Consider the following 24108-nt stretch of genomic DNA (forward strand, 5'->3'; position numbering starts at 1 on the left):
GCTTCCAGGGGAGAAGTCACTGTTTGAAATGGGGTGGTCAGCCAGTTTCTTAGGTGCATTACCTACGTGCTTGCTTTAATGCTCTGCTGTTAACGTGTCGGATTCTTAATAATTTTTGAACATGGGGTCCCACGTTTTCATTTTATATGGAGCTCACAAATTAACTGAATAAAGGGATGAAGATGTTAGCCTTGTGGCTATCTGGGGGACAGTGTTGTGGTGGGAAAGATTCATACAAAGCTCCTAAGGAAAAATTACTGACATACTGAAGGAGACCAGTCTGGAGAAAAGGGAGCAAAGGCAGAGGGGGTTGAGGAGCAAGTTATAAGAGATATCGTCAGGAGTGAGCAGATTGTTTAAAGCAGCAGTTGGCAAACTTGTTCTGTAAAGGGCCAGTTAGTAAATATTTTAGGCTTTGTGGGCCATATGGTCTCACTGCTACTACTCAACCCTGCTGTTGTAGTGGTGAAAGCAGCCAGAGACAATGCATAAACGAATATGCATGGCTGTGTTCCAATAAAAGGTTATTTATGGATGCTGAAATTTGAATTTTGCATAATTTTCATGTGTCACTACATGTCCTTCTTTGTTTTTTTTCCCCCCCACTCATTTGAAAATGTAAAAATCATTCTTAGCTCCCAGGCTACTGTACAAAAAATAAGCAAAGGTCACATTTGGCCCTCAGACAGTAGTTTGCAGATCCGTGGCTTAAGGCTTTACAGAGCATGATAAAGACTTCTGCCTTTATTTTGAAGCAATGAGGAGACATTGAAAGCTTTTAAGCAGACAAATGATTTTACTTCTATTTTAAAATAATTTGGCTGCTTTGCTGAGAATGTAGCTTGGAGGCTATTGCAGTGATTTAGGCGAGAGATGATGGCTCAGAATAGGGTAGCAGCAGGAGAGGGTGGTCAGAAGTTATTGAATTTAGGCTCTGTTTTAAAGCTTTTTTTTTTTTTTTTAACTAAACAGATTTCTTCATGGACTGTATGTAGAGTATGGCTGGGAGAGGGAAGGATTCAAGAATAATCCTAGCATTTTGACCTGAGAAATTACAAATATAGAGTTGCCATTGACTGAAATGAGAAAGCTGAAGGGTTCTGGAGGAGGATTATGATCTCAGTTTTGGACATGTTAAATTAAGATTCCTATTGGATTTCTAGTAGGAAATGTTGAGAAGGCAGGTGGACATGAAAGTTTTGGAGGTTGAAATGTAGTTAATATTTAAAGTCAATAAACTGGATGAGATCTTTATGAGATAAGTGTGGAAAGGGAAAGGAAAGAGTCCAAGGGCTGAGCCCTGGGCATTCCAGAGGCTGCAGAGAAAAGTAGCAATGAGTAATGAAGACCAAAGAGGGAGAGATGCATGAGGGAGAACACAAGAGAGTTCAAGAGTCTGGAAAGAGGAAAAAGTGATCAACTGTGTCTAATACAGCCAGTTTGGTTAAGTAGGGTGTGCTCTGTGAGTGACCATGAGATTCAACATGTCAGTCATACCCAGAGCAGAGGCAGTACCTTGCTTGGTAGCAAAAGCTTGAGTGGAGTAGGTTTAATAAAGAATGGAAGGAAAAGAATTGATAATAGAATATACAAATCCATCTGATGTGCCTCAAAGGAAAGCAAAGAATTGGGTTAAGAATGAAAGATGATGGAAAATAGGAGCTGGACTTATGTGTTTAAGCTCATGCTTCAATATTAGAGGCATGAAAACTAAACATTTAACACTCTTCCAATACTTTCACCTCTAGACTTTGTTATTTTCATTTGCTCAAAAATTTTAATATCACTTCATTTTATAGTAGAACTAAACCTTTTTTTTTTAGAACTAAACTTTTATGTTTAAATTAACACAATGCTCATGATGAGTACTTTTACTACAGCTTCTCTAACACTGAATTCTCCAGTTCATCTCCTCCTTTGTTTTGGTTTTGCTTACCAAGAAGGGCTTGAAGTTGTGGTCTTCTGTTTTCCCACAGGTATGAAAATGCCTGACTATTGCTTTTATACTTGATCTATAGCTTGTTAGACATAGAGTTCTTGGCTCACTCATTTTCTTAAAATTTTATATCAGTTCTTTTTAGAAAAAAAATATGCCATTGCATATTGAGATATTTCTGCTCCTATGGCTTTTCATTTACTTTTTGTTACTGTTGTTGTTGTTGGCTGATTTTGCAGCTGAAAAGTTTTATTTAAGTTATGTTGTGGCTGCTACAGACAGAGTCCCCTCACATATGAGAATGTCTGCCTGTTCCTTTTTACTTGCAAAATTTCTCAGCAGAGTATGATATGACAGGTTAATACTTTCTTTTCATCAGAACTCTGTAGGTGTAGACAAAACCTCTTAGCACTATTTCAAATTTTCACTGCCTTACTTTTTAACTTCAGCCACAACTGCAACAAGCCATCTGCATAAGTTTCAATCACCTTCATGGAGTTGTAGTACCTTGCTTCAGGCATGTGTGATGCATTTCTGGCTCCTTATATGGGGCTTCATAGATATAGGCTTCCACTAAAGTATTGACAACCTACACATGCAGAGGAGTTAATCTCATCTCTGGGATGTCAAAGGACCACGGTCTTTGCACTTTCCTTCTCTGGGTGGTCTAGAAACACATTTCATAAGACTTCTAAGACACTCCCAAGGGACTGAGCATCCAATTGCCTCTAGCAATAACCAACTTAATATATTTTTGTAGTGTTCCTCCCTTTTCTCCCTGCTTGATTCTTTCATCTTTTATTCCTCCTTCCTGGATTCCACTCCCAAATAAATTACTCTCATATCAACTACTTCCAGAAAAACTTAGCCTTAGATAGTAGGCATTGCTCTATTGTGCTCTGACATCAAATATTATTGTGGGAATATTTGAGGCCAGTGAGTACTCACTACCCCTTCATCAACCCACACATTTTAAGTTAGTTGATAAAGTTTTCTTTCTGGTGCCTGAAGAACTCAATAACTTAACCAAGACGTGTCTTGGTTATGATGGTTCTTTTTTTTTAATAATAAATTTATTTTTTATTGGTGTTCAATTTGCCAACATACAGAATAACACCCTGTGCTCATCCCGTCAAGTGCCCCCCTCAGTGCCCGTCACCCATTCACCCCCACCCCCCGCCCTCCTCCCCTTCCACCACCCATAGTTCGTTTCCCAGAGTTAGCAGTCTTTATGTTCTGTCTCCCTTTCTAATATTTCCTACCCATTTCTTCTCCCTTCCCTTCTATTCCCTTTCACTATTATTTATATTCCCCAAATGAATAAGAACATATAATGTTTGTCCTTCTCCGATTGACTTACTTCACTCAGCATAATACCCTCCAGTTCCATCCACGTTGAAGCAAATGGTGGGTATTTGTCGTTTCTAATGGCTGAGTAATATTCCATTGTATACATAAACCACATCTTCTTTATCCATTCATCTTTCGATGGACACCAAGTCTCCTTCCACAGTTTGGTTATTGTGAACATTGCTGCTAGAAACATCGGGGTGCAGGTGTCCTGGCATTTCATTGCATCTGTATCTTTGGGGTAAATCCCCAACAGTGCAATTGCTGGGTCATAGGGCAGGTCTATTTTTAACTCTTTGAGGAACCTCCACACAGTTTTCCAGAGTGGCTGCACCAGTTCACATTCCCACCAACAGTGCAAGAGGGTTCCCTTTTCTCCGCATCCTCTCCAACATTTGTGGTTTCCTGCCTTGTTAATTTTCCCCATTCTCACTGGTGTGAGGTGGTATCTCATTGTGGTTTGGATTTGTATTTCCCTGATGGCAAGTGATGCAGAGCATTTTCTCATGTGCGTGTTGGCCATGTCTATGTCTTCTTCTGTGAGATTTCTGTTCATGTCTTTTGCCCATTTCATGATTGGATTGTTTGTTTCTTTGCTGTTGAATTGAATAAGTTCTTTATAGATCTTGGAAACTAGCCCTTTATATGATGGTTCTTTATCAATTTTTCTTGGAAGATAGCTGACTTAACTGATGATAGCAACCCTTTAACTGATGGGTAGGCTGGCCTCCTGGAGAGGAAGTTGGTTTGCTGCCTCTAGCACCAACAATAGCCTATGACCTAGGGTGTGTTGTAATGCATTCTGGCAGAGAGCTGACATGTGGATCAGGACATCAGCCAAGTTTCCACCTACTAGCAATGCTGTAATCACAAGGGTTAAGATCACACCTGTGGAAAGCCAAATGTTCTCCCAATTGATGAATGCTGAGATAGTGGGTAGAGCTGAAAGCCAAGGTTCTGCTGGTAGAGTCTATATCTTAATATCACTAGGAAGAGGTTGGTTCTTTAGAAATTAATAAGGTTGAAAAACCCCAACATCTAAGGCCCAGGATCTCTCCCTCAGACCTAGATTTATAGTCTGTTGTATTGTTGTGGGCTTCCTGAGAAAAAGATGGTCATGAGAGGGTCATTCACATGTATTGGGGATAGAATTCCTTTAAAGGAGGTACTTAAAGTTAAATGAGGTTACAAGGATGGAGCCCCTGATCCAATGGAACTGTGCCATTATAAAAAGAGATACTAAATCTATCTCTGTCTCTATATCCCTTGTGAGAATACAGCCAGAAGACTACTGTCTGCAAGCCAGGAAGAGAGCTCTCACCAGAAGCTGAATCCTGCCAGAACCTTGATCTTGGACTTTCCAACCTCCAGAACCATGAGAAAATAAATTTCTGTTATGTAAATCACCTGATCAGTGGCATTTTGTTATAGCAGCCAGAGCAAACTAAGACAATCTCCAAACCTAATCTGATAGCTATTTCGTGTTTCTTATTACCCACAGAGGATGAGAGCAGAAGAATGAAGAGAAGTGAACACAAAGACAAATTGCTTAAGCCTAGTGTTCACTCCAACTGGTGTGCTAACTGGATTGCTTTCCAATACTATAAATATCCTAAATAGAGCCATTCCCAGCAACAATCCATCTGTTCTCAGCCATCTGTTAGGAACCTAGGAGACTGAGGACAGGAAGTTTTCTGGTGCTGAACAACTGTGATTTGGGTACCCAATCCAGATATCCCTTCCCATGCCCTTTTCTTTTTATTCCCCCAACCCTGTCTTAGCAACTGTGGAATCAGGACTGCTGCCCTAAAGGACAGGTGGAGAATAAGCTGGGTTGCTATCTCACCTGTTGTTGATGGCTTACCTGATTGCATCTTTGCCCATTACCTTTCCCCTGCTGTGGTCCCAATACTCTCCCATGTGGGCATTGAGAAGCCATTTTTACCATGATGTTGGTGCAAAGGAAGTGGTCCAACTATTGCATGACCATGGGAATGGGAAAACTTTGGTGCAGGATTCTCACCACGGTAATGGTCCCAGGTATAAGCAAAATGCCATGGATATTTATGGAAGTAGAAAAAGTCCCTTGCTGTATAGGAAGGAAACTTCTGAAATCATGAGATGTGGAGTGGTGATGCATTCTCACTGTCTTGCATTAGATCCTCCCAGGATAATTCTCAATCAGGTTGTCCCAAGTTGCAACTCTCACAGGTAGTAGACTCTTCTGTTAATCTTCATGCTACTAAATCTATTTTCCCCCAAGCTTTTATTTAAATTCCAGTTAGTTAACATACAGTGTAATATTAATTTCAGGTTAGAACTTAGTGATTCATTACTTACATACAACACCTGGTGCTTATTGCAAGTGCATTCTTTAATCCCCATTACCTATTTCCCCCATCCCCCCACTCACCTCCCCTCTGGTAACCATCAGTTTGTTCTATACAGCTAAGAGTCTGTTTTTTGGTTTGCCTCTTTTCTCTCCTATGTTCATTTATTTTGTTTTTTAAATTCCACATATGAATGAAATCATATGGTATTTGCTTTTCTCTGACTGAATCTATATTCCAGAAGTAGATGCAGCCAGGGAGACCCAGGTGCCATTTTGGTGATTCCTAATGTCATTATCCTTTTAGAATATTCTATTGAGTTATACCCCCGGGATCTGCCAGTGTAAATCACTGTCAGTGTAAGATCATAGGTCCTAGGCCTAGTAGGCCATGCAGGAGAGATTTATTTCCCTCTGGGATGTTATTTGCTCCATGGTCATTGGAGTTGATATGGGACCAATGTAGTAGCTATTACTTAGTTATATCTTGACCTTTGCACTGCATCTCCCAATAATGGCCTTGTTCAACTCCACAGAATGCTTATGTTCATCAGTAAGGAGAACAATCAATGACTGGATGACACTGGCTGTATGTGGTACTTTCTGGCCTGTATACCATGTCCATGAGGGGGTCTTCCTCCTTATGAATGCACATACTCCCTGGTCAGTCTCAAGCAAATGAGACCTGTACCCTGCAGAAAGTTCACCCAACCACTCTTAGTTTTCCAGTACTTCCTTCCAGAACTCTATGCCCATTATTTGTTCTGGATAAAAAGAAGTCACTTTTCTGTGGGGTGGGAGTCATAGCATTCCTCAACTTCACCTATAGTCTCATCTTTGAAATGCCAAGAACTATCAAATTCACTAGAGATATGAAGATGCATAAAAAATAGTACTTGCCTCCAAGGAGCTTACCTATTAGTAGGAGATGTAAACTGTAAACAAGTGACACAAAACACAATGATGTATATAATGAAAATATGCCTAGGGTTGTAAAAAATCAATTTCTCAATCACACAATGAGTGAGATTTGAGTCGGTTTCTGAAAGAAACTCCGTGTGAAGCAACAATATGATAAAGTTGTTGCAAAAGATAATAGTCTTAGGCTGCATTAGTAGAAACATAGAATTCAGCAAAAAGAAAGTAAACAAACATAGGACCAGGAGTCAGCAAGTCTGAGCTTCAGTTCAGGCTACACATCTGACTGTAAAATTTCATCAAGTTCTTGTTATCCATTTCCTCATCTGTATATATGAGCAATAGAGTCTAGTTTGCCTCCCTCTTGGGAGAATGGTAAGAATCAAAGGGGTCAGAAGAGTCTTTAATGGTCAGCAAATCCATTGTCTGTTGACCATCAAAAGTCCTTTACAAGGTGACCTCAGATATCTTCCAGTCTATACTTAAACAACTCCAGAGTAGGAAATTTACCACTTTTGAAAAGTCTGTTTCCTCTCTGCCAGATTCTAATAGTAGGCTTTTTGAAGTAGGGAGAACCATTTCTAAAATTTAAAAAAATTAATTTATAGACTCCTCTCTGCAAACACATAGAGGGAGAGTGGTAGTTGTTTTCCTCCTCTACCAACTGAGGAAATACAGGAAAAAGCAACTAGAATTTTCAAATGAGTTGGTACTTTATTTAAAATCTGTATTAAAAACTAATAAATTCATGTTTGAAACATGTCATTTAACCCATACACAAAGATTAGTGTGCAAACACTCCCAGCACCCATCATTGCTCCTCAGCTATCCAAGGAATTCAGATCCCCAGCCTGGGAATAATTACAATGGCTAAAATTTATTAAATACCTAATATGTGCTAGGCACAGTACAAGGTGTGTTACATAGGTGATCTCATTCAATCCTCACAATGGTCCTATAAGAAAAATTATTATCCAGAGGTGATGGGTGAGGAAATTGAGGCTAATGGCTAGAATGACTTGTTTAATGCACATATATACTAAGAAGGAGAACCAGGATTGGGATCCAAATTTGTGATGCTAGAGTCTACCTTGTTACTCTGTTCTGTTCCAAGGCAACCACAATGTCAGGTCAGTGTGGGAGAATGCTTTATGACAGTGGCTATTGTGCTAATCTTGCTCCTCTTTCTGTGTGAATAAACTGGCATCCAAGCATCACCTTAATTCCAAAACCAGACAAAGACCCCACCAAAAAGGAGAATTATAGACCAATATCCCTGATGAACATGGATGCAAAAATTCTCAACAAGATACTAGCTAATAGGATACAACCATACATTAGGAAGATTATTCACCATAACCAAGTGGGATTTATCCCCGGCATGCAAGGCTGGTTCAACACTTGTAAAACAATCAGTGTGATTCATCATATCAGCAAGAGAAAAACCAAGAACCATATGATCCTCTCAATAGACGCAGAGAAAGCATTTGACAAAATACAGCATCCATTCCTGATCAAAACTCTTCAGAGTGTAGGGATAGAGGGAACATTCCTCAACATCTTAAAAGCCATCTATGAAAAGCCCACAGCAAATATCATTCTCAATGGGGAAACACTGGGAGCCTTTCCCCTAACATCAGGAACAAGACAGGGATGTCCACTCTCACCACTGCTATTCAACATAGTACTAGAAGTCCTAGCCTCAGCAATTAGACAACAAAAAGACATAAAAGGCATTCAAATTGGCAAAGAAGAAGTCAAACTCTCCCTCTTCGCTGATGACATGATACTCTACATTGAAAACCCAAAAGACTCCACCCCAAGATTGCTAGAACTCATACAGCAATTTGGCAGCGTGGCAGGATACAAAATCAATGCCCAGAAGTCAGTGGCATTTCTATACACTAACAATGAGACTGAAGAAAGAGAAATTAGGAGTCAATCCCATTTACAATTGCACCCAAAAGCATAAGATACCTAGGAATAAATCTAACCAAAGAGCCAAAGGATCTAAAAAATATAGAACACATCTGAAAGAAATTGAGGAAGACACAAAGAGATAGAAAAATATATCATGTTCATGGACTGGGAGAATTAATATTGTGAAAATGTCAATGTTACCCAGGGCAATTTACATGTTTAATGCAATCCCTATCAAAATATGATGGACTTTCTTCAGAGAGTTGGAACAAATTATTTTAAGATTTGTGTGGAATCAGAAAAGACCTCGAGTAGCCAGGGGAATTTTAAAAAAGAAAACCATTGCCAGAGGCATCACAATGCCAGATTTCAGGTTGTACTACAAAGCTGTGGTCATCAAGACAGTGTGGTACTGGCACAAAAACAGACACATAGAGCAATGGAACAGAACAGAGAATCCAAAAGTGGACCCTCAACTTTATGGTGAACTTCGACAAAGCAGGAAAGACTATCCTGGAAAAAAGACAGTCTCTTCAATAAATGGTGCTGGGAAAATTGGACATCCACGTGCAGAAGAATGAAACTAGACCACTCTCTTGCAACATACACAAAGATAAACTCAAAATGGATGAAAGATCTAAATGTGAGACAAGATTCCATCAAACCCCTAGAGGAGAACACAGGCAACACCCTTTTTGAACTTGGCCACAGTAACTTCTTGCAAGATACATCCATGAAGGCAAGAGAAACAAAAGCAAAAGTGAACTATTGGGATTTCATCAAGATAAGAAGCTTTTGCACAGCAAAGGATACAGTCAACAAAGCTAAAAGACAACCTACAGAATGGGAGAAGATATTTGCAAATAACGTATCAGATAAAGGGCTAGTTTCCAAGATCTATAAAGAACTTATTAAACTCAACAGCAAAGAAACAAACAATCCAATCATGAAATGGGCAAAAGACATGAACAGAAATCTCACAGAGGGAGACATAGACATGGCCAACAAGCACATGAGGAAATGCTCTGCATCACTTGCCATCAGGGAAATACACATCCAAACCACAATGAGTACCACCTCACACCAGTGAGAATGGGGAAAATTAACAAGGCAGGAAACCACAAATGTTGGAGAGGATGTGGAGAAAGGGAACCCTCCTGCACTGTTGGTGGGAATGTGAACTGGTGCAGCCACTCTGGAAAACTGTGTGGAGGTTCCTCAAAGAGTTAAAAATAGACCTGCCCTACAACCCAGCAATTGCACTGTTGGGGATTTACCCCAAAGATACAGATGCAATGAAACGCTGGGACACCTGCACCCCGATGTTTCTAGCAGCAATGTCCACAATAGCTAAAGTGTGGAAGGAGCTTCGGTGTCCATCGAAAGATGATGGATAAAGAAGATGTGGTCTATGTACACAATGGAATATTACTCAGCCATTAGAAACTACAAATACCCACCATTTGCTTCGACGTGGATGGAACTGGAGGGTATTATGTTGAGTGAAATAAGTCAATCGGAGAAGGACAAACATTATATGGTCTCATTCATTTGGGGAATATAAAAAATAGTGAAAGGGAATAAAGGGGAAAGGAGAAAAAATGAATGGGAAATATCAGAAAGGAAGACAAACATGAGAGACTCCTAACTCTCGGAATCGAACTATGGGTGGTGGAAGGGGAGGTGGGCCTGGGGTGGGGGTGACTGGGTGACAGGCTCTGAAGGGGGCACTTGATGGGATGAGCACTGGGTGTTATTCTGTATGTTGGCAAATTGAACACCAATAAAAAATAAATTTACAAAAAAAATTAACTGTAATAATGGTTTTTATGGGCTAAATGAAACAATGAAGTAGACCCTCTGATGAATATTCATTGTTTTTCAGTGACTCAATATTAGCCCTCCACTATTGTAGGATTTCATTTAGTGATCAATCCTGATGGAAATTTGAATCCAAGTGCCCTGTTTTTTTCCCTAATCAAATGTCTGATGGAAGCTCAAAGATACACAAACTATTTCTCCTGGGACTTTGATTCTTATGTGGAATGACGCATGGCTAAAAAATAAAATTAGAGTTTATCCTAAGACCCCTTCCACTCCATTCCTCCAAGAATTACTTGATTTCTGTCTTATCAGAGGCAGTCCTATATTTATCTTTGATTCTGTGAGCTTCCTCATATTTTTTCAATATACCAATCTGTGCTTGTTATAGTTGGTTTTAGCCATTTGCAAAAATAAGTTCTTAATGATATAAAACACCAGGAACAATCTCTAGCACATAGTTTTTGTTGTAGAGTTTGTTGATATTACTATTTTCACAACTGAAATCCTCCCTGGCAGCACTTCTACCAAACCTCTGGTCCTATGCGTGGGAACTAAGCACTCAGGACCTAATTATCATTGAGTGAATGGATACAATTTAGTTTCTAAATGTGATAGAGTAGTCAGTTTGCATTCATAGTAAGTCAGTGAAGGCACCCATGTGCCCACCAACTACCTTTCCAATATTATACAAGGCAGGAGCATATAAGAGTGCAGATAATAGGTACTAGAGTGCACAAGGTATTTCAGAGGAAGAAGAGATAGATCATTGAGCTTTGAAGAGAGTGTCAGAGCTAGGCTTTACAGAACTGTCACACTGGGACAGGCAATGAAGAGAAGGAGCAGATGTTACAGACAAAGGGTGGAGAGACAGTATAAGCAAAGGCATGCAAGACATGTTTGGGGACAACAAATAGACCATTTGGTTTGAAGACCAATCTCTGGCTGAAGCAGAAATTTATTATAGGATAATGGTAGTGGATAACGTTTAGAAAGGCAGATTGCAATTAATTTTAAACATAAAATTCTAGACATAGTCAAGTTGCAAACACTTCTATTAAAAGAGACTCCTTTCAACATCATCAGCATTATCTTTACCCATTGCCAATCTGAAAATATTTTTTTTTAACATCTTCTGGATGTAATTTGGAACTATAGAATACTAGAGAGTTCTTGTTGCCCTTCAGAGAGGACATTTTGGAAACCATACATTCTTAGATAAAATTATCATATAATGACGACTTAGGGTCATTTCAAAGAACAGGTGCGGGTAAAATGTTCAGAAAATAGCACCTAAAGATGGAAAGTTTGTACTGATTGTACAAATTATACATGAATAATTCCATGAAGAAAAAAAGGTTTAAAAACAGCTAGTAACTTCTAAGTGTTTTTATTATTTGCTTTCCAATAAAGATATGCTTTCATGCCAGGCACGAAATGTCCACAACATAAAAACCTAACCAGAATGTTTAAACAGATGCTTATCAGCGCTAGGAACTGCCATAAAAGCTATTATGCTGGTGGTTTCCATTGTGATGGTCTCTACCACCTTATTAGGGGTCATAGCATTACTTTGTCCTTATTGAGCATAGAAAGTGGTGGTGGTAGGAGACTATAGGTTGCAAGTCTAAGGGTGGTGTTTGTAGAGGAGATTTGTTGATTTACTGATTAGCTACATACACATCTGAGTTTATTGTTCTCCACTTGGAAGCCCTTATGATAACCTGGGACTCGGATGGTATAAAAAGTAAATCCAGGCTTTCCTAGACCAGTACCAATAATAGCCATGGCAAAGCTTATTCTCCTGACAGGTGAGTCTGCAGTCAGAGACAGAGCCTTACTTTTACCTGATTTCCTTTTCTTTCTGCATCTGACAAGCCATGAAGGAGTCTTCACATTATACTTCTAGGGTGTTCCATTCTTCTTTTATCATTTCAAATTTCCAAGAGAATCCTGACATATACAAACCAGTCTATCTTTTATTCCTTTAATATCAGTTATCTCTAGTAACATTTCTACCTTCATTGATCCCATAGGCATTGTCCTAAAAGAAAGGCTTGTTTTCGTTCAATGCTTATCTTATTGTCATCCCTTATCGATTGTTTCTTGTTCTGTATTCATCTTCCTGTGGCCACCTCATTTTAATTGGTATTATTTTTATCTACATGCTTGCATCCTTGGTCTAGCTTTTCCAGGGATTAAAATCAGTAGAAATTATGTGTACTGTTTTTAGAGTTACTTGTCTTTTATCCCCTACTGTCCTACTGACTTGCTGATGTACCATAAAAATTTCAGCTAGAAACTCAGTCATTTAAAGGAATTAAGCAAGTAGATTGTTTAGGACAATTGATTTATTTTTATTTTTTTAAGATTTTATTTATTTATTTATTCATGAGAGACACACAGAGAGAGGCAGAGACACAGACAGAGCTCCTGGCAGGGAACCCGATGGAACTCGATCCCGGGACCAGGATCATGCCCTGAGCCAAAGGCAGATGCTCAACCATTGAGTCACCCAGGGGTCCCTAGGACAATTGATTTAGAACAGTTGTTTAGAACAATGTGATTTACAACCCTTTTATAGTTTCAGAACCTTTTCTCAATGAAACCTCTAATTCAATTTACAGAACAATCATGTCAGAAGTGCTCTGGTAAGACCAGGGAGAGGCATCTGTTCTTGCCTCACAGTTACTGGTACTTCTTTTCTACTGCAAGAGCTCCTAAAAGGTGGCTCCCAAAAAATTCCAAGGCTCCGGGAGACACTGATGCACTGCTTCAGAGGATGCCTTGTCTGTGGAAGGTTGTACTCATCCTGGTTCAGGGAGATGAAGCATGGATGGTTGTGTACTTATTGAGTAGAGTACATTCTGGGTAATTTCAGTAGAAATTCAGTAGATCTTCTATAGATAGTAGACTGTGAACTCTGCATTCAGGAATATATATTACTGACATGAAAAATGGGAGAAGAGAAACCATGGCCATTTTTTACTAAGAGGAGGGAAGTGTAGATCTGTTGGTGCCTTCCTGGAAAGCCTATTTTTCAGCAGAATCCCTATTTGCCACTGGGTTGTAACAACCTATGGCAAATAAGATGGCACCCAAGGCCTCAGAATTAGATTCCATATGGTATAGACAATTGATTCAGAGTGCATGTGTTTTCCTTCCCTCTAGGTCTGGCTCTTCTGCTGAATACTCAGCTAGGTAAGTCATGAGCTCTGTCTTTTATATTTTCCTACCATAAACCACAAATCTCTATAAATTACTCATAATGCAATTGTCTGAATAATATATTTTTTAAAGTATAACAAGAGATAAGCCATATGAGGGAAAGAGAGCTACTATCTACTTCATAGATGAGTTTGACATCGGGAGAACCTATTATTTTGGATTGACTGTCAGTGCTATCCTCCTTAGCATGACCACTGGGAGTTTAAGTTGGTATTCACTGGGTTTCACAGGAGTAATGGAGATCTTTTCTTACGTGGTTCGTAGGCTTAAGATCCCCAAATGACTCTGTTAAAGTAAAAAATAACTAATCCCAAGTCAGTGACTAGTTCCCAAGTTAGACTATTTTAACTCACTTGCAAGAGTATTTATATTAAATACCGCCACATAGAGTTCTGGCATTGAGGCAAAAGGAGGGAAATAAAAGTAGGGCCCAAACTCACAGTACATTTCAGTGGCACCTAAATCAGGGCATTATTCTCACTTCTTACTGCTCTCAGGTTCTGCTTACCAGTTGACATGCTACTTCACTAACTGGGCGCAGTACCGGCCAGGCCTGGGGAGCTTCAAGCCTGATGACATTGACCCTTGCCTATGTACTCACTTGATCTATGCCTTTGCTGGGATGAAGAACAATGAGATCACCACCATCGAATGGGATGATGTGACTTTCTACCAAGCCTTCAATGGCCTGAAAAACAAGTAAGAGATGGTGGAGAGATCTAATTTGGTGTCTCCTAGGTCAGTGCTTCCCAAACATTAATATGCAAACAAATTACCTGATATCGTCTTAAAATGAGTTCAGATTCAGTGAGTGTGAGGTGAGGACCAAGATTCTACATTTCAAACAAGCTCCCCGATGATGCTGATGCTTCTGGTCCAGGAAACTACACTTTAAGTAGCAATGATATAGATAACATAGCACATCGCCTGCTTTCTAACATATTCAAACTATATCAGTTCTGTCTCTTCTTTTCCCTGCCAATATCTTTCATTATGACCCAAGAAACTGCAAGCCATAGTAGCTACTTACATCAGAGAATAGGAGGTGGAAGATAATGAAGATTAGACATCACTGAGCCCCCAAATCAGAAATGTCTGCTGTATCTTAAGAGTTCTATTTGTGTAAAAAGGAAACATAACAAAGAAACAATAACCCTGGTATCTTTTAATTTCTGGTTTTCTCAGTTTAGCTATTTCTAGGAAAAATAAGGCTACATACCATCACTACCACCAGTAGTGGTACTATCTTAAATGTAGCTGCTAGAATTAAAGCTGTGATAGAGAGGAAATAAACTCCTTTGGAATGGTATTTTTTGAAGTGTGATCCATTAACTGTGCATCAAAATCGGATGGGGTACCTGATAAAAATGTCAATTCCTCCCATAGTTCAACTAAATCAGAATCTCTGAGAAAGGGGCTATAACACCAAAATTTTAATGATTTCCCACTCTGACCCTTGTATTCCATTCTTATATAAACTGAGAGCCACTATTCAAAAAATGTGCATAATTTTAATCAATTGATTTATATTCATTATCTTGGAGGCTGAGAGGGTAATTACGCTCAAGCAACATTATCATTTCATCTGAAGGAACAGAATATGATTTAATTATGCTTTTAAGTTTTATATATATTATGTTGGCAAATTGAACCCCAATAAAAAAGTTTTATAGATATTATGGCTAATGGATTCATATTTTTACAAAATCTGCTCTCATAGTTTGGATTTCCTCAAAGAATTTTGACTGCATTTATTATAACAACACAATTTTTGTTGTTATTGAAGTATAATTAACACACAGTGTTATATTAGTTTCAGGTTTGCAATATAATGATTCAACAATTTTATACATTACTTAGTGCTCATTATGATAAGTGTACTCTTAATCTCCTTCTTATTTCACTCATCCCCCTATCCACCTCCCCTCTGATAACTACCAGTTTGTTTTCTATATTTAAAAGTCTGTTTTTTGTTTGTCTCTTTTTTGTTTGTTTTATTAAATTCCACATATGATTGAAATAATATGGCATTTGTCTTTCTCTGATTGACTTATTTCACTTAGTATTATACTTAGTATTGGATAACAGCATAATTTTTATAAAGAAAGTCTTCAGTACTGATGGAAAATTATCCTACAGGATATCTTTATTTATTTATTTATTTTATTTATTTGACAGAAAGAGAGAGTACAAGCAGGTGGAGCAGCAGGCAGGGGGAGAGGGAGAAGCAGGCTCCCTGTGGAGCAGGTTGCCCAATGTGGGGCTCGATCCCAGGACCCTGGGATCATGACATGAGCCGAAGGCAGATGCCCAACCAACTGAGCCACCCAGGGGGCCCTATCCTGCAGAATATGTTATCAAGGCAACATCAAAGTATATGACCAGGCCCAATGCCAAAGCAATGTTATGTTAAATAGAAGGACTTGTGAATTTTGAAGCTTCTCTTTTCTATTCTTCACTTTTTAGGAACAGCCAGCTGAAAACTCTCCTGGCCATTGGAGGCTGGAACTTTGGAACTGCTCCGTAAGTCCTCTGTGAGAGAGCCTGGTGTTCATTTGTTATTGAAAATACGTTATGTTCCTTAAACTTCACAATCTAAGACAGGTTATGAAGGATGTGTATTAAACAAATAGGCTACTGGGCTACTAGAGTAAATTACCAGAACCTCAAAATTATTTATTCTATACAAAATAAAATTATTTATTTTACATTTAGATGGATATTCTGGGATTCTATTCACAGCCATTTAGTTACTGAGATTTCAAAACAACCTGTTCCTAAAGTATTTCAAAAGCACAATACTTGCGTAGAGTGTGATAGCACTCCTATTTATCTTCTAGGAGAAGAGAAGAGAAGTCATGCAAATAAACCAGAAGACTTCTTTGAGGGCATATGAACTTGGCGCGGGGCGGGGGCGGGGGTGGCCAAGGTTTGGAGAGAGAACAGTGAGCTGGGAAGCCAGGTGTTCAAAGCAACAAATGCAACCTAGGAAAAAAATCAGAGCTGGGTGGATAACAAAATAAAGAGAACACTGAGGTCCCATGGCTGACTGAGCACTGATTACAAAGTAAGTACAAGAGAAAATCAGAAGCATATTTATATTCAGGTTGTGTGTCCTGGTGAAGAGCTCTGAGGTGGAAATATAAAAGTTTAATTTTACCACAAGGTGTTAGGATCACCAAGGCACTCCCTCACCTTTCTTTCTTTGGGTCTCCCTCAGCTTCACTGCCATGGTTTCCTCTCCTGAGAACCGCCAGACTTTCATTGCTTCAGTGATCAAATTCCTGCGCCAGTACGAGTTTGATGGGCTGGACTTTGACTGGGAGTACCCTGGCTCTCGTGGGAGCCCTCCTCAGGACAAGCATCTCTTCACGGTCCTGGTGCAGGTGAGGATGGAAATGGCAGTCTCTAGCCCAAGAAAATTCAAAGCCTTTTCTTTCCACAGAGAATCTAGTGGTTCCCAACTACAACTAAACTGGAATTTAGAATTGTGGAATCTTCACATCGCAGATTCTTAGAGATCATGCCTTCATTCAAGAGCATTTCACAATGATAACAAGAACACATGTGTGCTATGTGCCAGGCACTATTCTGGTTTATTCTACTATTCTATTTTAAAAATTATAACTCATTTCACTTGTACATCTAGTCTGTCATCTAGGTACTATAAGTATCACAATCTTTTTTTTTAATTTTGATTTATTTATTATTATTATGACTTATTATGATGATTTATTTATGATACACAGAGAGAGAGAGAGAGGCAGAGACATAGGCAGAGGGAGAAGCAGGCTCCATGCACCGGGAGCCCGACGTGGGATTCGATCCCGGGTCTACCAGGATCGCGCCCTGGGCCAAAGGCAGGCACTAAACCGCTGCGCCACCCAGGGATCCCTCACAATCTTTATTTACAGAGGAAACTAAGGTTTAAGCAAGTTGCTTAATACCTAGACCCTGATCAAAGATTTTCAAGCCCAATTCTCAGAAAAAGGTTCCCATACACAAATGTACACACACCCAGGGGTGGCAGCAGCTCCCCCTCTCAACAATACACACTAGTGTCCCCTAGGCAGCTAGGCCAGGCACATCATGATGGCTTTGACATGTCAAAGCCTCCAGCTATTCAAACACCAACTTGGATGTTGATGTGAAGCCATTTTGCAGATGTACTCAAAGCCCCTAATCAACTGACATTAAGCAAGACTATAGTGGGTAATTTGAGAGGCTTGATTCAATCAGCTTAAAGGTTTTTTTAACGAAGGGCAGAGGCTCTCCCCACGAAATCCCATCTGAGAACAGCAGCTTCAACCTGTGCTATGTGGGTTCCAGCCTGCACATGATATTCTCTGACAGCCAGGCCTGATTTTGTATTTGCTTATTATATTAGCTAGCCGCCCCCCCGATCACATAGGCCAATTCTTTGTAATGAATCAAATGCACGTATACATACATAGAAAGTCTTGTAGTGGTTCTGCTTCACAGCTTTAGCCCTGGTAAACACCAATATTAAGGACAAGACCCCACACCTAAGCTGAGGGGCTAGACACCTATGGAAGTCTCCCAGGAGCACTCAATCCACCCCCTCTCCAAGATATGGTTAAAGAAAAAAAAAAAAACCCTAGTAGGGGTCATAACTACCCTTGTAGTCTGGCTACCAAGCCCCCTGCCTCTAACCATTGCACTAGACTGCCTACTATTACTGAACACCTACTCTGTCCCAGATATTGGCTTAGGTGTCAGGTTGAAGATAAGAATAAGATAATCCTTGGCTTTAGGGAATATAATATGAGGTGGCAGGTTGAAAAATAACCAACAATTATAGTATGCTTTGAGTACACTGCAGCAGGTATAGAGGGTACCTAATTGTACTCTGGGAAAGGATCGAGAAGAGCTTCCTAGAGAAAGTGACACTTGGGCTCAATCTTGAAAGCAACTGGTATTAGCAATGAATAGGGGAACCTCACAAATGAATACATGTGGATGATTGAGTCATATGAGTCTGCATATGTGGCAAGAAACAGATCATGTGGGACTTGTATGTGATGTTAAGGAATTTGGGTTATATCTCAAGGTTGTAGGGCAGCTTTGAAAGTAATGGAGAGATATGATGAAATTTGTGCTTTAGAAAGGTAACACTGGCTTAACCATGGAGGACGAATCAGAAGCAGGTAGGAAGGCAAGGATATAGTGGTGATGGCCCAAACAAAGGTTCTAACAGTGAGGACAGGAAGGGCAAGTATACAAGGGACATTAGGAGGGTACAATCGATAGGATTTGGACACCAATTGGAAGTGGAAAAGAAAAATAAAATAAGATAATAAAAATAAAGGAAGTGGAAAAGAGAGGACTTTCAGTTTACTGACTTTGAGAAGGGTTTGATTGTGTTTCTATTAACTAAAATGTAAAAACAAGAAGAAGAAGAACAGATTTGAAACAAGAAAGACTCATTAATTTGTCTTTGAACACCAGGAGTGAGAGGAATCTGTAGGACCTCCTATAGGAATGGCCAATAGTCACTGAATGAATACCACTCCAGAGTTCAGGACAAAGAAACTAACTTTATATTCTATATTAAAGTTATCAGCAGGGATCCCTGGGTGGCGCAGCGGTTTGGCGCCTGCCTTTGGCCCAGGGCGCGATCCTGGAGGCCCGGGATCGAATCCCACGTCGGGCTCCCGGTGCATGGAGCCTGCTTCTCCCTCTGCCTGTGTCTCTGCGCCCCTCTCTCTCTCTCTGTGACTATCATAAATAAAAAAAAAAAATAAAGTTATCAGCAAAGGCAAATAATTAAGAGATCACCAAGGAAAAGTGAATGGAGTAAGAAAAGCCAAGGATGGTTTTTAGATCTACTCTCTTCCAAGATAGTTTCTACACCATCTCACATACTAGATCAGCCTCCAAAAGGTTTCAATGTTAAGTAACTCACTAGTTGAAAAGTCAATCTACTTATTTTGTTGAACAGATCTAGGGATTAAAAAGAACATCTCTATTCTTAGCCAAAACATGCCTCCAGTCATAATTTATGACTTCTAGTCATTGGGAGTCTAGCTCTGCCCATCAAAATAACAAAGGATAAAACACCTTTTATAATTTGTCATTCAATATTTGCAAACTGCTATAACATCCTGCTTATAATTTCTCTTCCTCAAGTTTAAATATCCTAATTCCTTTAACCAGTATCACATGACAATTCTCAGACCCACCCTTCACTCTGACACACCCTAATAATACAATTATAAAAACTGAACCCAGTCCTCCAAATGAGATTAGAGTCACCCAAAGTAAATATGCTAGTGCTGGATGGGAACCTATCACCTGGTAACCACTTCCTTTATTGGCTAAATCAGCTTTCATTTGATGGGATGTCAGTCCTATGAAGTAATTTGTTTACTGGATGAAGGGAAGCAACATATATACTGCCAAAAGCTGGATATAGGTTACTGCAGCAAATTCAGAATATAGTGATATAAATGGAGCTCTGACAGGTCATCTGGGACCTACATCTGATCATGACCTGGCTACTAACTTGCTCTGGGACTTTGGTGGAATTGTCTAGCATCTAGTCATATTAGATAGCTATAAAACTGATTAATGTCATCTAAAGTAAGACAAAATGGATAAAGAAGATGTGGTTTATGTATACACTGGAATATTACTCAGCCATTAGAAACGACAAAAACCCACCATTTGCTTCGACATGGATGGAACTGGAGGGTATTATGCTGAGTGAAATAAGTCAATCAGAGAAGGACAAACGTTTTATGGTCTCATTCATTTGGGGAATATAAAAAATAGTGAAAGGGAATAACGAAGAAAGGAGAAAAATGAGTGGGAAATATTAGAAAGGGAGACAGAACATGAGAGACTTCTAACTCTGGGAAACGAACTAGGGGTGGTGGAAGGGGAGGTGGGCAGGGGGTGGGGGTGACTGGGTGACGGGCACTGAGGGGGGCACTTGATGGGATGAGCACTGGGTGTTCTCCTATATGTTGGCAAATTGAACACCAATAAAAAATAAATTTATAAATAAAAAAATAAATAAAGACAAAATATATGAAAATATTTTGAAAAAGAAAAGGGTGATACAAACTTATGATTTAAGGGGCTGAAATCATATACATAGATGACCTACCGTACTTGATTATTTTATAGGAAATGCGTGAAGCTTTTGAACAGGAGGCCCAGCAGATCAACAAGCCCAGGCTGATGATCACTGCAGCAGTCGCTGCTGGTATCTCCAACATCCAGTCTGGATATGACATCCCCCAGCTGTCCCAGTGAGTGATTCAGTTTATCCTCAAACTCACTTTTGCAAAGTAGACTTGTCCTCAGTCTCTCTTGCTATTTAGGGACCTTGTTCAGGAGGCTTTGGAAATGGTATCTTTTGCCTACATAGGAAATGACTATCACAAACGTTTTTAAATCCCTTAGGTACCTGGACTACATCCATGTCATGACCTATGACTTCCATGCCTCCTGGGAGGGCTACACTGGAGAGAACAGCCCCTTATACAAATACCCTTCTGACACTGGCAGCAATGCCTACCTCAATGTGGTGAGTCCCTGCACACATGCAGATGCAGACCAGGTATGGTTGTATATCACATGGAGATTCAGGGACAAAACAAATGAAAATTCTACAAATATCTCACTTGGATAACTATCCGTTCTAGGGGCTAAGCATATCTTATTAACTATAATTTCACCAAAATGCTTTGAAAAAATACTATCTGTCATTAACATCATATAATTTTGCCTATCAGAACAGCAGACTATCATAACTAAGCACTGGGTCATCCACGGGGTGGTATCTTTAGCTAACACCCTGCCATTGCAGGATTATGTCATGAACTACTGGATGGACAATGGGGCCCCAGCTGAGAAGCTCATCGTTGGATTCCCTGCCTATGGCCACACCTTCATCCTGAGTGACCCGTCCAACACTGGCATTGACGCCCCCACCTCTGGCGCTGGTCCTGCTGGGCCCTACACCAGGCAGGCTGGGTTCTGGGCCTACTATGAGGTATGTAGATTAGGCTGTGCAATTCTGTGGATTCCATGCCCTGTGCTAAACAGAATGAGTGCTTATTCTGTCCACTGCGTATCTACTTAAAGCACAGCTATCATTCCAAATGCTTCAAGTATTTAAATAAGCTATTCATTTACCTAATCTAGTATGAAGAGCACTTATAATGAACAATATCCCTTCAAGAAACAGACTACATATTTAAAGTCATTTATATTAGCATAAAATGGAATAAAAGAACTATATGTCTCATATTAATGTGGGTTCCTAAAATCAAGCATTAAGGATAGGGATAACAGGAATATTTCAAAAGCAACTTGATCCCATTAATTTCAAATAACAACCCATAATTAGAAAACAGGAGAATCCCAATTGAAGACAAGAAAGAAAAATAATCAAAGAGACAAGTGTTTATTTTTTTCCCATGGGAATCATATTTAAAAGATTTGATCTCTTGACTTTTTAAAGATCTGTACCTTCCTGAAAAATGGAGCCACTCAGGCATGGGATGCTCCTCAGGATGTGCCCTACGCCTATCAGGGCAATGAGTGGGTTGGCTATGATGATGTCAAGAGCTTCGGAATTAAGGTAAGGTCAGCCCCTCTGACGTACTGTGGGCCCAAGCATGAGTCCAGGGAAGTAAAATGACCTTTGGTGTCCTTGATCCTTAAATAGGCTCAGTGGCTTAAGGAGAACAATTTTGGAGGTGCCATGGTCTGGGCCATTGACCTGGATGACTTCACAGGCACTTTCTGCAACCAGGGCAAGTTCCCCCTGGTCAACACCCTGAAGAAAGCCCTTGGGCTACAGAGTGCAAGTAAGTGAAAACAGGAGAATGCCAGGGGTAGACAATGACTCCTCTCTAATTCAAAAGGCACCTCTAACATCTGTCTGCCCCACAGGCCAGAGAGTCACTTCTCATTTCACCTCACTGCTCTTGCCCACTGAGACACACAGGTGCTGCATTATTTCCCTACCCTTGAACTCCCAGGTCAGGAATATTATGCTGTTGTGGAAAACTAGGCCTACGGGGGGGGTGGGGGGGGGTTCCATGTTGGCTAAATCTTAAAGGTATGGGAAAGCCCCCAAGAAACTAGGCTGACCTTCAAAATATAAGCATTTTACTTTTTCCTTATTAAAAGTCTCTCTCAGTCCACCTGGAGACTGAACAAGAAACTCTAAGTACTGCTCACATGTTTTTAATCTATAATTCAGGGGAGATACCACATCGCTAAACTTTTTCCAGATTTTTCTCTTAGAGCTTATTGGCTTGCCACTTATATACCTAGATCCTAGAAAAGTATTTTGGACATACTGGCACTCAGTAATTTTTGTAAAAAGTTGGGACACCTGGGTGGCTCAGTGGTTAAGCACCTGCCTTGGCCTGGGGTGTGATCCTGGAGTCCCAGGGTCAAGTCCCACATCGGGTTCCCTGCATGGAGCCTGCTTCTCCCTCTGCCTGTGTCTCTGCCTCTCTCTCTTTGTGTGTGTCTCATGAATAAATAAATAAGATCTTTTTAAAAAGTTATTTTGACATAAAGGAAGAGAGAACCTTTTGTTTTTTTTTTTAATTTTTAAATTTTTTTTATTGGAGTTCAATTTGCCAACACATAGCATAACACCCAGTGCTCATCTCACCAAGTGCCCCCCTCATTGCCCATCACCCAGTCACCCCAATCCCCCGCCCATTTCCCCTTCCACCACCCCTTGTTCATTTCCCAGAGTTAGGTGTCTCATGTTTTGTCACCCTCACTGATATTTTCACTCATTTTCTCTCCTTTCCCTTTATTCTCCTTCACTAATTTTTATATTCCCCAAATGAATGAGACCATATAATGTTTGTCCTTTTCCAATTGACTTATTTCACTCAGCATAATTTAAAACCAGAGTAGCTTGAAATTGTAGCTTTCCCTGAGTATGGAGTTCTCTTGTGATCTCCTCACTAGTAAGGATCTAGAGCTAACAGCACCCCACCTCCAGACCTTCAGGGCCACTAGTCTCCTCACCTCTAGGAGTCCCTGGGAGCCTCTCCCAGGTCCATGAATCTGTTTTGTGCTATTTCAGGTTGTACCGCCCCTGCTCAGCCTGTGGAACCCATACCTTCTCCTCCCAGGAGTGGAAGTGGGAACGGGAACAGCAGCTCTGGAAGCAGCTCTGGAAGCAGCTCTGGAAGCAGCTCTGGAAGCAGCTCTGGAGGCAGTGGATTCTGTGCTGGAAAAGCCAATGGCCTCTACCCTGTGGCAAATAACAGAAATGCCTTCTGGCATTGCCTGAATGGAGTCACATACCAGCAAAACTGCCAGGCTGGGCTTGTCTTTGACACCAGTTGTGATTGCTGCAATTGGGCATAAACCTGACCTGTCTCCATTCCCGAGTCTCCTTTGCTTAGTACATCTTGCTCCTACTTAGAGTTCTGCAATAAAAGCCATTAGTCAAAACATGAGCGTTTTGGGTTTTAATTGCTTTGGGTGGAAACCTATCTAGATGTGAAAAGACAGGCTGCTCAGGGGGAGGAGGTGGTGAGGAAAGGGAGTGCCAGCAACCCCACAGTCTTCTCTTTGCCTAGGTTGATCTGCATGA

The 24108-nt window shown here is 40.2% G+C and overlaps 1 protein-coding gene and 1 long non-coding RNA gene across 3 annotated transcripts in view; one reads left to right on the forward strand and one right to left on the reverse strand.

The window, feature by feature from the left end:
• The window catches only part of LOC144318693 (uncharacterized), a 39467-nt gene that overhangs the window by 14145 nt on the left and 1214 nt on the right, over positions 1 to 24108 (reverse strand). The window contains exons 2-3 of the long non-coding RNA XR_013384752.1: positions 23629 to 23763; positions 14104 to 14190 (exon numbers count right to left, since the gene is read on the reverse strand). This is a non-coding gene — a long non-coding RNA (uncharacterized LOC144318693). The remainder of the gene's footprint in view (positions 1 to 14103; positions 14191 to 23628; positions 23764 to 24108) is intronic.
• Positions 11877 to 23968, forward strand: CHIA (chitinase acidic). Of its 2 annotated transcripts, XM_077905856.1 has the most exons (11): positions 11877 to 12085; positions 13446 to 13475; positions 14000 to 14201; positions 15969 to 16025; positions 16723 to 16888; positions 20655 to 20779; positions 20934 to 21057; positions 21340 to 21525; positions 21997 to 22116; positions 22204 to 22345; positions 23593 to 23968. In XM_077905856.1, exons 1-11 carry the CDS (start codon positions 12061 to 12063, stop codon positions 23877 to 23879), a joined length of 1464 nt encoding a protein of 487 aa, XP_077761982.1. In that variant the 5' UTR covers positions 11877 to 12060; the 3' UTR covers positions 23880 to 23968. The 2 variants fall into 2 exon arrangements, with proteins under 2 accessions (XP_077761982.1, XP_077761983.1); XM_077905857.1 differs by lacking the exons at positions 11877 to 12085; positions 13446 to 13475; positions 14000 to 14201; positions 15969 to 16025 and adding an exon at positions 16463 to 16569.

This window comes from Canis aureus, chromosome 8 (genome assembly GCF_053574225.1).
Source record: "Canis aureus isolate CA01 chromosome 8, VMU_Caureus_v.1.0, whole genome shotgun sequence".
In the NCBI taxonomy this organism is placed as follows: Eukaryota; Metazoa; Chordata; class Mammalia; order Carnivora; family Canidae; genus Canis; species Canis aureus.

Excerpts from the sequence above, each read along its gene's own strand:
- CHIA (XM_077905856.1), top strand. The coding sequence starts at position 12,061 with ATGGCAAAGCTTATTCTCCTGACAG. Across the intron at positions 16,889-20,654 it reads TCTTCACGGTCCTGGTGCAG|GAAATGCGTGAAGCTTTTGA; the intron begins GTGAGGATGGAA and ends ATTATTTTATAG. Across the intron at positions 22,117-22,203 it reads TCAAGAGCTTCGGAATTAAG|GCTCAGTGGCTTAAGGAGAA; the intron begins GTAAGGTCAGCC and ends ATCCTTAAATAG.